Raw genomic sequence first — 15722 nt, 5'->3', positions numbered from 1 at the left:
CTTTTTTTTTTTTTGGTATTATATGGTGCATACTTTTTTTTTTCCTTTTGTTGTGCCACGTAGCTTACAGGATCTTAGTTCCCCGACCAGGGATTGAACTCAGGCCCTTGACAGTGAAAGCCCAGAGTCCAAACTACTGGACTGCCAGGGAATTCCTGATGCATTCTTTTTTAACCAACCTTTTAATTTAAAATGTAATGAACATCTTTAATATGTATGTCAATATATATTTATTTTAGGGCTTACACAGTATTTAGATAACATAATTTATTTGAACACTATATACAATTGTTGTTGGGACTTCCCTGATGGCTCAGAAGGTAAAGAATCTGCCTGCAATGCAGGAGACCCACGTGGCGCTAGTGGTAAAGAACCTGCCTGCTGGTGCAGGAGATGTAAGAGACATGGGTTCAGTCACTGGGTCGGGAGGATCCTCTGGTACGGCAACCCACTCCAGTATTCTTGCCTGGAGAGTCCTAGGGACAGAGGAACCTGGCGGTTTATAGTCCATGGGATCTCAAAGTGTCTTCCATGACTGAAGCAACTTAGCGCACAGACACCCACACACACACTGCTGTTACTAGACATTCAGGTTATTTCAGGTTTTTTTTTTTTAATTGTTACAAATGACTGAATATTCTCGGGACTAATTCTTCTTGTACATCCTTACCTTGACTGCTGTTGTTACTGCTCTCAGCTGCAGAGCCAGGCACTGTGTCAAGCACTTTGTGAGCATTTTCTCATTTGATCCTTAATCCTGTGTGTTAGCTAACATGAAGGTAATGACCTTATTTTGCAGAAGTAACTAAGATAGCCACAGTTTTACTCTCTATAAAGTGTGGTCTGTTCAAGCTCCCTGTACATCACCTCTACTCATTATTGAGCTTGATACAGTGGTCGGGCATCACACCTAAAACTGAATTTTTCTGTCCTTCGTCTGAATTTTCCCTTTACGGAAAAAGAGGACCGTTTTTCCAGTCTTCTAGAACAAGCACTCAAAGCCACCTTGGATTTCTTTTTCTTTCTCCTTTTATATCTAATCAGATACTAAATTCTACTCATGTTTTCCTTTGAAATTTCCCTTAACTCTTTTTCTTCCCATTTCCTACAGTGTCCCTACTTTTCCATTTTCTAGTTAATACCCTTCACTAGATCTTTATACATACCTGATTTGTGATGACTACTTTCCAGCTAGTTTATAAACGGAGCCATCCCCTACATGTTTAGCGTTTGGAAGTGCTTGCTGGAATGCTACTTTGTGGGTTAATTACAGCCTAAGTTATGCTTAAGTGAAAGAGACATTAATTTAGTATGCTCACCCTTTTAATTAAGGAGATAAAAGTGGGAAGTAGTTTGGATACTGACCCTGCCGAAAGGAGAATGTTAGAAATAGTGCTGAGCCACTGATAAACTGAAGGTCAGGCTGGTTGTATAGTAGGAAATTAAGAGCAGTTTTGTGTCAGTTAAGCAGATACATTCTGCCATTTCACAAGTTGGTGTTGCAAGATACCTATATTTAAATCAGCCCTTAATAGACACTTTTATATTTGTCCCATATCCCTAAATGTGCTTAGTTTGACTTGTGCATGATGTAAGTATGTACCACAGACTACTATTTGATTTTATGGTTATGGTCTTCTGTTTGTCTCTCATGTGTGTATGTCTGTCTTTAGATTATAAACTCCTTGAAGCCAGGAATCATGGCTGGCTCACTCATGCTGTGTAGTGCCATACAAGTACTGGTTGGTAACTGCTTTTTTATGCTGGTGGTGATTGATGATGCCTTACTATGTTTGTGTCATTAGGATCAGGATAATACTTTAATTTTAGCTCTTTGGAAAATAAAAGTGATGGCTTAAGGTACTTCAGAATTCCTTCTACTTTGAACTTTTATATGAAGTATTTAGGAGGGAGAACTTAAGCAGTAATGTTTTCTCACTCTCTTCCAGCATTTGCTCTTGCAGAATTAATTGACAATTCATTGTCTGCTACTTCTCGTAACAATGGTGTTAGAAGAATACAGATCAAATTGGTAAGAGAATAATACTCTAAATCAAATTAACTTGTGTTTTTATGGAAGTACTGCAGGTTTATTGGAAAAAAATTAAAATATAAACTAAAAGTAGAAATAATTGTCTGATGTCTCTTCATTAAAATTTTTTCACTTGCCCTTTTCCTATGGATATATGTATACATGTATGTGTGATTATAGTGTACATTTTGTTTGTGATCTTCTATTTTCCCTTAGAAGTAGATTGTAAACATTGCCATATTATGGCTATTCTGCAATGTAATACACCACTGATGCAATTTGATTTATTGACTAATATAAATTATGTAATCAGTCTGTGGCTGTTGAACATTTAGATTTGTTTCCCTTTGTTTTTGCCATTGTAAGCAGTGCTGGTAGCAGGAACACCCTTATAGATCTTTGTACACATCTCTGATTAGTCCTCAAGCTACATTCTGAAAAATGGAATTTCTAGGTTAAAGGACATGAAGAATTCTAAGGCCTTTGATTCATACAGCTGGAGTGCCTTTTAGAAAATTATATTAATATACACTTCTCCAGCAATGTATGAGTGAGCCCAATGAATCACATTTTTTATATTGAACTTTTCATGTTTTTAATATTGATACAACTTTTCCTGTCTTTTTGAACTTATTTCATAGCATTTTGATGAAACACAAGGAAAACCTGCCGTTGCAGTGATAGATAATGGAAGAGGAATGACCTCTAAACAGCTTAACAACTGGGCCGTGTATAGGTTGTCAAAATTTACAAGGCAAGGTGACTTTGAAAGGTTAGAGAACCTTACTCACTTTTTTTATGGGCAGCTGGGTATTTTAATAAGGAGAAGAACTCTTCTATTTCTTTAGTTATATACATTGTCAGCATATTTATTTAGAGTTTTATAGTAAAATAGTTTTTAAGGTCAATACTTAAAAAGTCAAAACTGCATAAATCATATTGTACCCTCCATTGAATGATTTTTTCTGCATTTCCTGAAGTGTGTAGGAGTTATGTTGATATGTTGCCTACTGTGGAGTTTTCCCCCTTTTCTTAATAACTTAAGTTTGAAGAAAGCTGTATAGTGTCTAGAGCAGTAGAATGTTTTTTAAGTGGGCTTTAGAAATCACCTGATACCTCGTGCAAAATGTCCAAGGGAACCACATGTAGTTCTCTGGAGCTTACTGTGGCTCTTTCAGGGCTCTGCTTTACAAAACGTTCACAGCTGTTAGGGAGTAGAGTCTAGTCAAGAGTTTTGTATGGGAATATGTTTGTAGAAAATATCCTGAATGAGAATGTCATAAAGGAAACAATGTATACTCAAAGCTGTCAGGGATATAAAGATTTAGCTCCTTGAGATAGTTGAATTCTACTTAGAGGCATGACTCACTGTGGGATTGATGTATAAGCTATGTTTTATAATTTAGGAAACACACTTGGGGAGAATCTGTTAACATTCTTATTAAGAAGTTAGTATTTATTCATGTCGTATTTCCTTTGCTCTTAGTTGTGTCAAGGAAAGTCACCCAAGTTTAAGGATCTGTCTCAATAATGTGTAAAATTAATATAGTTAATGCATTTGCCTTCTCATTTCTGAGATTTCAGCACTCAGAATTTTCATCAACTTTGTAAAGCCTTCCAGTGCCATGATGAGAGGCAGTAAGTAAAAAGCAAGGGCTCTGGGATCATTTGGCCTCGTCTGAATTCTAGCTTTATTAGTTGTATGACACTGGTCAAGGTACTTTACTTCTATCTCAGTTTATGTATCTGTAAAATGGGGATAATACCGCCTAAGGTTTTGTGAAAACCAAATGAGTTAGTGCATGTAAAATCCTCAGAGCCTGGCAAATAATGATAAGCAGTCAGTAAATACAAGCTATCATGGTAGCTATTCGGAGAAGGCAATGGCAACCCACTCTAGTACTCTTGCCTGGAAAATCCCATGGACAGAGGAGCCTTGTAGGCTGCAGTCCATGGGGTCGCTAGGAGTCGGACACTACTGAGCAACTTCACTTTCACTTTTTACTTTCATGCATTGGAGAAGGAAATGGCAACCCACTCCAGTATTCTTGCCTGGAGAATCCCAGGGACGGGGGAGCCTGGTGGGCTGCCACCTATGGGGTCGCACAGAGTCAGACACAACTGAAGTAACTTAGCAGCAGCATGGTAGCTATTCCTTCTCATTCTTGGCCTCAGATTTTTCTCCAACTGTTGTTCTTCACCATTTTCATGAGTACATGCCACTTCAAGGATTTATAAAATAGCCATAAAGAAGACAGTGATCTTTTGTAGTCTAAAGATAGAATTTAGCGTAAGATAGAAATATTCGGTAGAAATGAAAGGAGGACAGATGGCAGATTGGGGCAAAGGGTCAGAAAAATGTTAGTTAAATCAAGTGGAAGAGTTGAAAGAAGTGGAGCCTACAGTTTGTTAAAATTTCTTTAGATTTTAGCACAGCACAAACTTTTAAACCTAATTCAAATATTAGGGAAATTTTAATTTTTGGAAGAAATCTACCTGTTGCTGGGTCTGATCCTAGCTTTATGGATATTGCATCCAGAAACACAATTGTTCTTACAGCTGTCATGTACTCATACTGTATTTGAATCCAGTACCATCAGTCCCTTAACTCAGTCCAGTTTCTGTTAGTGTGAGTTGTAACCCTCCTCCCCTGCTCTTCTCTAACTTCTACTCCTATAGAAAAAAATGATCAGTTGTTTTACTGCTTCCAGTTAAGTTGTTTTTTTTTTTTTTTTTTACTGGATATAAGGATGTTCGTATATAGGGAATAGGCTATGGAAGAAAAGGAAGGATAGCCTAAAAATACAAAGCAGCTGACTGTCTTGACTATAGTTTATGTTGTAGTAGAGGAAAAGCCTAAAGTAAACCAAAAAATATATAAGCCCTTCAGTTATCGATAAGAAAATATCAAGTAACATGTTAGAGCCTGATGGCTGTCTTCTTTAGGTGAAGTGATAAGGAGAAGTGACCTCTTTGAGGTTACATTTCACTTGAGGCTGGAATGATTAGAAAAGAAACACCCAAAGTGAAAATCTAGGGGAAGAGCATTCCAAGTAGAAGGACATCAGCAAAGACAAAGACCCTGAAACTGTGATCACCTTGTTTCATTTGAGAGACAAAAAGAAGACCAATGTACTTAGAGCATTTTGAAGAGGACAGTAGGGGGGGATGAGTTGAGAGTTCTATTTTGACAATATTCTTTATAAGTCTCATTCACTTTGGTACAACCCTTTCCTCTCTTTTATTTTGAAAAATTTCAGATTAATAAATATGTTGTAAAAACATATCAAATAAAAACATGTCAAATAAAAAGCCAGCAATAAGTCAGAAAATCAGTTGTACTACTCCTGTATCCTTCACCTAGATTTATGTTAACATTTTGCCACATTTGTAATCTTCTGTTTATGTATGTATGGGTGTACACATGCATGTACACAGAACACACAGTTTCTCTTTCTAAATCATTTGTAAGTTGTAAACTCGATGATATTTTACTGCTTAGTACTGTACCATGTATTTCCTTCACAGTTATGTTCTCATAGATAGCCATAATTTCATTATTACACTCAACACATTTTTCAGTGATTCAAAATAGCTATTATAATGTCCATATTCAGATTTCCCTTTGCCATGTCTTTCATGTCTCCTTTATTCTATAATTCCCCATATTTGTCTTTCATGAAGTCTTTTTTTTTTTTTTTTAAATAGAGTTCAGGCTAGTTGTAGAACAGTCTGCCCTCTGGATCTGAGTGTTTCCTGAACACTATTCGTTCCCTCAACATTTTATAAATATTTTCAAACATACAGAAAAGTTGAAATTCTGTAGTCAATACACAACATATTCATACTAAGCTTTACCACATCTCTTTTTATTCCACTAACCTTTCAGTTTAGTTCAGTCTCTCAGTTGTGTCTGACTCTGTGAGCCCATGGAGTGCAGCACGCCAGGCCGCACTGTCCCCATGATCAACTCCTGGAGCTTGCTCAAACTCATGTCCATTGAGTCAGTGATACCATCCAACCATCTCATCCTCTGTTATCCCCTTCTCCTCCCGCCTTCAGTCTTTCCCAGCATCAGGGTCTTTTCCAGTGAGTCAGTTCTTTGCATCATGTGGCCAAAGTATTGAAGTTTCAGCTTCAGCATCAGTACTTCCAATGAATATTCAGGACTGCTTTCCTTTAGGATGGACTGGTTGGATCTCCTTGCTGTCCAAGGGACTCTCAAGAGTCTTTTCCAACACCACAGTTCAAATGCATCAATTCTTTGGCACTCAGCTTTCTTTATAGTCCAACTTTCACATCCACACGCAACTATTGGAAGATCCATAGCTTTGACTAGACTGGCCTTTGTTGGCAAAGTAATGTCTCTGCTTTTTAATATGCTGTCTAGGTTGGTCATAGCTTTTCTTCCAAGGAGCAAGTGTCTTCTAATTTCATGGCTGCAGTCACCATCTGCAGTAATTTTGGAGCCCCCAAAAATAAAGTGTCTCACTGTTTCCATTGCTTCCCCATCTATCTGCCATGAAGTGATGAGACCAGATGCCATGATCTTAGTTTTCTGAATGTTGCACTTTAAGCCATCTCTTTCACTCTTCTCTTGCACTTTCATCAAGAGACTCTTTAGTTCCTCTTCACTTTCTGCCATAAGGGTGGTGTCATCTGCATATCTGAGGTTGTTGATCTTTCTCCTGGCAATCTTGATTCCAGCTTGTGCTTCTTCCAGCCCAGCATTTATCATGCTATACTCCACATAGAAGTTAAATAAGCAGGGTGACAATGTACAGCCTTGACGTACTCCTTTTCCTATTTGGGACGAGTCTGCTGTTCCATGTCCAATTCTAACTGTTGCTTCTTGACCTGCATACAGATTTCTCAGGAGGCAGGTCAGATGGTCTCGTATTCCCATCTCTTTCAGAATTTTCCACAGTTTATTGTGATCCACACAAAGGCTTTGGCATAGTCAGTAAAGCAGAAACAGATGTTTTTCTGGAACTCTTTCTTTTTCGATGATCCAGCGGATGTTGGCAATTTGATCTCTGGTTGTTCTGCCTTTTCTAAAACCAGCTTGAATATCTGCAAGTTCACAGTTCACGTATTGCTGAAGCCTGGCTTGGAGAATTTTGAGGATTACTTTGCTAGCGTGTGAGATGAGTGCAGTTGTGTGGTAGTTTGAGCATTCTTTGGCATTACCTTTCTTTGGGATTGGAATGAAAACTGACTTTTCCCAGTCCTGTGGCCACCGCTGAGTTTGTCAGATTTGCTGGCTAACCTTTAGGTCATTAAAAAAAACCTGATAGACTTTAAAACTTTAAAAAAATTACTAAATTATTTTTGACTGTGCTGGCTCTTTGTTGCCAATGTGTGGGCTTTCTCTAGGTGTGAGAGCAGTGGCTTCTCTTGTTGCAGAGCACTGGCTCTAGGTACACAGACTTCAGTAGTTGCAGTGAGGGGGCCTCAGTAGTTGTAGCAGATGGCCCCATAGTTGTGGCTTATGGGCTTATTTGCCCCACAGCATGTGGAACCGTCCCAGAGCAACGATCATACTTGTGTCCCCTTCTTTGGCAGATGGATTCTCATCCACTAACAACCAGGGAAGTCCAGGTCAACTTATTTTTTGGTTCAGTTCAAAGTAAATTACAGATACCAGTAAACTTTTCTCCTGCTGAGTCAAGTATTGATATCATTATGTAGAATTTAATTTTTTCTTCTGAAGTAAAATTTACCTTGAAATTTTACCCATCTGTCTTAAGTGTATCTTCATTAAATGGTCATATTTTTATGGTCATATAATTAATACCAAAGTTGTGCAGCCATCACAACTAATTCTGAACGTTTTCATTACTCCAAAAGAAACCCTGTACCCATTTATAGTCAATTCTGCCTCTCATTACAATCACTGATATACTTTGGATAGTTGTTAATCTATATTTCACTTGTGTTTCTTAGTGATTTCAGTTAACATTTTAAACAGTCCACTTTGGATAAATGCCAGTTTAATATCAATAATGCACAAAAACTTTGTTTCTATATAACTTCATTCCCCTCTCCTTTGTATTATTATTTTCATATAAATGACATCATTATACATTATAACCCTGTCAATACAGTTTTATAGTCAGTGCTTTAAACAGCTGTTTTTTAAATCAGGTTGGTGGAGAGTTGTAAAAAATACACTGTCCTTTTCTATTTATATAGTTACCTCTACTTTATTCTTTATTTTTTCTTGTATTCAGATTACTTTCTGAAGTCTTTTCAGTTCGTTCAGCAGACTCTTCTTTAGTAGCTGTTTCATAGCAGATGTGCTAATGACATATTCCCTCAGATTTTATATGTCAATATCTTAATTTCTCCTTCAGTTTTGAAGGCTACTTGTCCTGAATAAAGAATTCTTGGTTGACAGTCTTTTCCTGGCAATACTTCGAATATGTTAACCTACTGTCTTCTGATTCCATAGTTTCTGATGAGCAATCAGCTTTTAATCTTGAGTATCCCTTGTATGTGATTATTCACCTCTCTCTTTCACTTTCAAAGTTCTCTTTTTTTCTCTGGCTTTTGATACTTTGATTGTGGTATGTCTGGTTTTTAAGTTCATTATATTTGGTGTTTGTTGAACTTCTTGGAGGTCTAGATGAAGATTTTCATCAAATTGGGGGAGTTTTTGGCCATTACTCAAATATTCTTCCTCTCCTGTCCTTATGTGGTTCATCTTTGTTTCATTTCTTAGACTAAATAATTTCAGTCAACCTGTCTTTAAGTTCACTGATTCTTTCTTCTGCCTGTTCATATGTGTTCATGAGTCACCTATTGAAATTTCTTTTGAGTTTTTCTTTTTTTTTAATTCCAGAATTCATTTGGTTCTTTGTAGTTTCTGTTTCTACTAATAGTCTGTATTTGGTGAAATACTGTTTTCTTACTTTTTTTACTTCATTAGAAATAATTTATTAGTTCACTGAATGTATTTAAAATAGCTGATTTATTTTTAAATTTTTAAAAATTGAAATATAGTTGATTTACAATGCTGTGTTAATTTCTACTGTACAGCAAAGTGATTCATTTATACATACATACATATATATATATATATATTCTTTTTTAAAAACAATTATTTTCCATTATGGTTTATCACAGAATACTGAATATAGTTCCCTGTGCTATACAGTAGGACCTTGTTTATCCATCTTACATATACTGGTTTGCATCTGCTAACTGCAAACTCCCGCTCCATCCCTCTCCCACTGTCCACCCTTGGCAATTACAAGTCGGTGCTCTATGTCTTTGAGCCTGTTCTGTTTCATAAATGTTCATTTGTGTCATATTTTAGATTCCGCATATCGGTGATATCATATAGTATTTGTCTTTCTCTTTTCTGACTTCAATTAGTGTGGTAATCTCTAGGTTTCATTCATCTTGTTGCAAATGGCATTGTTTCATTCTTTTTATGTCTGAGTAGTATTCCGTTGCATATACGTACCATACCTTTGTCATCCATTCCTTTGTCAGTGGGTATTTAGGTTGTTTCTATGTCTTGACTATTCTGAGTAGTGCTGCTGTGAACATAGGGGTGCATGTATATTTTTGTCCAGATATATGCTCAGGAGTAGGATTGCCAGATCATATGTCAGCTCTGTTTTTAGTTTTTTGAGGAAGTGCCATCATGTTTTCCATAGTGACTGCACTAAGTGACATTCCCACCACCAGTGTAGAAGGGTTGCCTTTTCTCTACATCCTCTCCAGCATTTGTTATAAAATAGCTGACTTAAATCTTAGTCTGGTAAGTCTAGTTAAGACTTGGGCTTTCTCTGGGACAGTTTCTACTGAGAGCTGTTTCTCCTGTGTTTAGGTCTGATTTTAATATTTCTTGGTGTGGCACATAGCTTTCTGTTTAGAACAGGACATTTTAAATAATGTAGTGTGGCAGATCTGGAAATCAAATTAATCTCCCTTCCCAGGGTTTATTAGAACTTCTCTGTAGCTCAAACAATAAAGAATCTGCGTGCAATGCGGGAGACTTGGGTTCAGTTCCTGGATCAGGAAGATCCCCTGGAGAAGGGAATGGCAATCTTCTCCAGTATTCTTGCCTGGAGAATCTCATGGACAGAGAAGCCTGGCGGGCTACAGTCTGTGGGGTTGCAAAAAGTCAGACAGGACTGAGCGACTAACTCGCACGCATACCCACAACTTATTGTTCCTTTTGTCTTTTTGTTGTTTATGTAGTGACTTCCCTAGACTAATTCGGTAAAACCTGTATTCTTTATATTGTGTTGCCTCTGAAGTCTGTGCTCAGTTAATCTAATGGTCAGTTGATGATCAGACATTTTTCTTAAGTGTCTGGAACCACTGAGTCTTCCAGCTCTTGCCAAGGGGTTCTGTGTGCACATGGGCTATGTTTTTAATGTTCCTACAGGAAGTTGACGGCTCTGCCTTAGCTTGTAACTCTTGCTTGCACTGAATATCAAAGTCAGCCAGAAATGAGAGATTAGGGCCTTTTCAGTACTTTCTTGAGTATGAATACAGTCCTGAACAGGAGTGTGATCTTCTTGATTCTCGTGAATGTGTTGGAGCTTTTCAAAACCACTATTGACCTCCCATTCTCCAGCTTTTCCTTCTAAGTTTTGGGACAGATCTGTGTTTTTTTCCAACTGTTTTCATTGCCTCAGTCAGCTATGATGATAAACATCTGCCACTGATTGTTTCTGACAAATGACCCAGGGAAAATGCATTTCACACTGAGCAAATTCTGAGTTAGGTCAAATAAAGACAGACCCTGCAAGTGGAGGTTTCTAGGGAACTGTCAGATCCAGTAATGGCAGTTCTATGGGGAAGGAACTTCTGGGAAATTCCAAACTTATTCCAGCAACTCCTAGGCTGTCAGTTTTCACCATGACTGCAAGGCTGTTGGTTTTCAAGGCTTCTCTAGAGCTGGTGAGAGGGGAATGGGATAGGGTATGTGAACACGTACCAGAGCTAGCAGTTTTCACCAAAGACTCATCGATGTGTCTTAAATAACCACTCCTTGGATTATTGGTAAGACGTAAATATTTGGAGTTTTGAAAAAGTTGATTTTGACAATTTTTTCACGTATTGTTTTTGCTTTTAACAAAGTGGATTTTCATAGGTTCTTAATGTGCCATTCTGGAAGTGATCATTCAGTTAACTGGGTTTTGATGAGCGTGTAGTACACTTGTGTAATCCAAACCCCTAAGATATAGAACAGTACCTGGATATAGGAAATTTGCTCATGAATGAGGCACTGTTATAGTCATTGCCTTCCTTATAAGTTAAGTTAGATACCTAAGGACATTGTTGTATTATTGTTTTTTCATTTAATCTGTTTTGTGGAAGAAGGAAAGGTGACATTAGTTAGGTCACTGGGTGGCCATAATTCAGGTATGTATTGGATCAGTGCTACTTTCTGCACCATCAACTTGCTCAGTAATTGAAACTCTCTCAACTCAGTCAGCCATTTTTGGGAAAAAATAGCATGCCACGTGGCTCACTTCCCATGCCATTATTAGGTTGTAGAGATGGCCTTCTGACAGGATTTTCCCTGATTTTTCCTAAAGAAAAAGCTCCTTTGTCTTCAGTATTTTTCTGCAATGAAGATGATCTTTCAAGTAGATACTTGTATTTACTTGAATTTAGAGACTGAGAATGTAACATGTAGCCACCCTACTTTGATTTGGTTATTTCCATTGTGTCTCACAGGCTCAGGGATATGTGGCCATTTGTCACTTTTGTTGAAGATGAATATGTCTTCATTGAATCTGATTTTTTTTTTTTTCCTTCTGGTAGATTTGAGATAGATATAAATGTACATACATATAGTCACTTTACCATATTTCCTGCCAATCACTTGGATTGTTTTGTTTCTTTTTACTAATTTGATCTCTTCTATTCCTTTTTCTTTCTTTCTACAATTTTTATGATGTGGTTTCATAAAGATTTTGCTTCTCTTTTCTAACAAATAACTTCTGTTTCACAAAGATAATGTGTCCTCTTACATTGAATCAAGAATAAGAGTCACACACACACACAAACACACACACACACATCTAGTGATTTCTGAAGATTTGTTTACTTTGTGTTTTGTTTTACTGTGCTAAGAACTTGTCCTCCCTCCTGGAATCAAAGTAGGACATGTGTATCCTGCCCCTGAATTTCTGCGTTGGCTCTGATTGTGAAGCGGTGCGTTCGCCCTCCACCCCAGCTCGGAGCACCCGTGAGGGCACCGGCTGTGTTCAGGCGAGGCCGCTCCGGCTTCTCTGGTTGTCGCAACAAGCTAGAGATTTTCAAAGCTACACTTTTGAGTAAAAAGCCTTATTAAAAGGAAAACGTGATTTAAAAAAAAAAAAAGAATAAGAGTGAGATATTTTCTGAGATTCTTTTAGACTGTGATATAAGTTTATTTTGAAGGAGGCAACTTTACTACTTCTGTGATGCAAAATTGTTTCTTAAGGTCTTGAATTGTATTTATGCTTGTATTTCTCTTCATGAAGGGAGATTTATATTTCCCTTGAGTGTGGGCATAGGAATTTTCTGGACTTGTGTTTACACAAGTCTAAAACTTACTGGAAATTACTATTTTGGGCCTTATTTGTTATCATAGGGTTTTTGCTTAGATTGGGCTTTCATGAATGGAAAAGGAAGCTTACTGCCTGGTCATTATGAATGTCCATTCCTAATCAGTGAACAGAATTCCTTAGTTTTGAATCAGATTAAGTATGTATTGTTTTATCTCTGAGTTGCCACAGCCCAAACTTTTGATATACTTTCCCTTATGTGTTTTAAGGAGAATGTTTAGGGGAGGGTATTTACAGCTTATTTGCTAGAAGTATTATTACAGTAATTAAAGTCTTTGAACCTATTTAACTGTTTTTTTAATAGACATTATGTTCATAGAATTTAATTAGCTATAATTCTTGATTTATGATAATTTATCAGTTCAAGACATGCACTTTTAAAGTTTATTTATTGAAAAATTTAATAAGCTGAATAACCAGAATTTGCCCCCAATCTGATAAGTAGAATATTTCCTGTGACTTCTGTGTCCTCCTCACTTATTCTACCTATTCCCCCACCAAAGTTAACAAATATTTTGCATTGTTTTTGTTTCCTTTTTTATTAATAAAATGTGTATATCTAATTTTGCTTGTTTTTGATAATACAAAACATAATCATACTGTATGCTGACCTACAAGGGACTTGAATTTTCATTGAGTATTAGATTACTAAGATTTCTTATTTGTGTGGGTCTGTAGTTCATTCATTTTCATAACCATGTAGTCTTTTGTGTACACCAAAAAGAAATCTCATTCTATTTATCCAGTCTCCAGTCCGTAGGCATTTGACTTTCTCCCCCAGTTCTTAGCAGTTGCTGGCAGTATTATCTTACGCGTGCACTGTGTGTGGAGTGTTCTGTTATGTATGTTTCCTGGTCCAGATCTACATAAGCTTTTAGGTGAATACCTAGGAGGGAATTTGTAGGTTATAAAAATGAATGTTCCAACTTACAAAGTAGTGGTGAATTATTTTCCAAAGTGATAAATTATAATTTATACCTTAAACCACTTAATAAAAGTTTGATAAAACTCACTTGGGAAACCATTTGGGTCTGGTATGTTTTTTGTGGGAGGAATTTTTAACTATTGCTTTGACTTCTTTATAGGGTTGTAAGTATATTTTGGCTTTCCACTATTGATTTAGTGTTGGTGCATTCTGTTTTTATTAGAAATTACTCTGTTTCATTAAATTTTCAATTTTATTGGCATATAGTTATTGGTAATGTTGTAAGAGCCAGTGTTTGGTTTGTTTTCTGTTTTCAAATTCTCTGATTTTTGCTCTTTATCATCATATATGCCCTTCTTACTTTGGGTTTACATGCTTTTTTTGGTAGTATCTTGATGTAGAATCTTAAAAGAGTTTTATTCTTTTTTTTTTTTACTTTTCTAAGTTGAGTATTTTGTGTTATAAATTTTCGTCTCAGGACTACTTTTACTGTATCCCACAAATTTTAACATGCTTTAATTTCACTTTCATTGATTTTAGTGTAACTTTTGTTTTCCTTGCAGCTTCCTTTTTTTATCCATGAATCTTTTTTGGAATGTGTTGTTCAATTTCCAAATGTTCCCAATAGATTTTCTTGCCTTTCTAGTTTGACTTATAGTCAGAAAACATGCTCTATATTGTTTCAATTCTTTTAAATTTGTTGAGATTTGTTTTATAATGTAGGATATGATCTATATTTTGGTGAATTTTCTGTGTCCCTGAAAAGAATGTGTATTTTGCTGTTGTTGGGAGTAGTGTTGTGTCAGTTTCAATGAGTCCATCAGTGAATGATACTGTTCAGTTCTTTCTTTTCCTTGTTGATTTTCTGTGTAGCAGTGACTTAGGGGTATTGAAGAACTCCACTTATTTGCAGGTTTGTTGATCTTCTCTTTTCAGTTTTCTGAGTTTTTGCTCTGTGTATCTTTAACTTGGGTTATTTTGTGTATGCACAATTAGGATTGTTAGAACTTTTCTGTGAAATGACCCTGTAATCATTTTATAATGCTGCTGTATGCTGTGTTTAGTCACTCAGTTGTGTCCTACTCTTTGCGACTCCATGGTCTGTAGCCCACCAGGCACCTCTGTCCGTGGGGATTCTCCAGGCAGGAATACTAGAGTGGGTTGCCATACCCCTCCTCCATAATGCTGCTCTGTCCCTGTAATTTCTAGCTCTGAAGTGTATGTGCTACTTTAGCCATTCCAGCTTTCTTTTGGTTCATGTTTGGTATATCTTTTCATATCTATTTTCTTTTAAAATACCTGTATCATTATGTTTGTTTGTAATGAGTTTTTTATAGACAGAATATGGTTGGGTCATTTTTAAATTCAGTCTGCCAATTTACTGTAATTATTGATACATTAGGACTTAGATATGTCCTGTTTTAACTTTTCTGTTTGTTCCCTTTGTTTTGCATTTGTCTTTTCTGGGCCTTTTTGTGGTTTACTTGAACATATTTTACTATACCATTTTCTTTATAGTGTTTTTGAATATATCCTTTATTTTTTAATGATTGCTCCAGGGAATACTGGACATTTGCCACTTAAAGTGAATTACAGAAATTTCACCAAATTATTTACGTATTTTAACTGTCTCCCATTGATTATTTAGTTTTAAGTGTTACCGCTGCACACATTGAGAACTACATCACACAGTGTTACTTTTATTTCAGTAGTCTAACGTAATTTTAAAATCTCAAGCAGAGAAAAGTAGTCTGTTTTATTTACCTGCATATTTGTTTCATTGTTCGTTCTTCATTTCCTGGTGCTACTCTTATTGCGTGTGTGTGAAAGTTGCTCAGTTGTGTCCGACTCTTTACGACTCCATGGACTATACAGTCCTTGGAATTCTCCAGGCCAGAATACTGGAGTGGGTAGCTATTTCCTTCTCCAGCTGTTTTATTAACTTTGTCTAATATTCATATATCTCCTACAGGTTCATTCTCCTTAGTACTAAACTGATAACTCTTTCTTCAACCTTTTAGTCTGCCGTCTCTTTATATTTAAAGAATTGCTTTGAGGCAGCATTTAGTTGTATATTGAAATTTAATGATCTCTGCCCTTTAATGGAGCTGCCTAGACCAACTGGGTGTCCCTTGTGGCCCGGTAAAGAATCCGCCTGCAATGCAGGAGACCTGGGTTCGATCCC

General features: G+C 36.7%; 1 protein-coding gene across 1 annotated transcript in view; it reads left to right on the top strand.

Moving 5' to 3' along the window:
- The window catches only part of SMCHD1 (structural maintenance of chromosomes flexible hinge domain containing 1), a gene marked incomplete at its 5' end in the record, with an annotated part of 126878 nt that overhangs the window by 14395 nt on the left and 96761 nt on the right, over positions 1–15722 (top strand). The window contains 2 exons of the mRNA XM_010832731.1: positions 1950–2032; positions 2674–2804. Of these exons, the coding sequence (XP_010831033.1) occupies positions 1950–2032; positions 2674–2804 (214 nt within the window). The remainder of the gene's footprint in view (positions 1–1949; positions 2033–2673; positions 2805–15722) is intronic.

The sequence above is a fragment of the Bison bison genome, unplaced genomic scaffold, assembly GCF_000754665.1.
Source record: "Bison bison bison isolate TAMUID 2011002044 unplaced genomic scaffold, Bison_UMD1.0 scf7180017862158, whole genome shotgun sequence".
Taxonomy (NCBI): domain Eukaryota; kingdom Metazoa; phylum Chordata; class Mammalia; order Artiodactyla; family Bovidae; genus Bison; species Bison bison.
The sequence above is the reverse complement of the archived record's forward strand: the minus strand, read 5'-3'. Positions and strand labels throughout refer to the sequence as shown.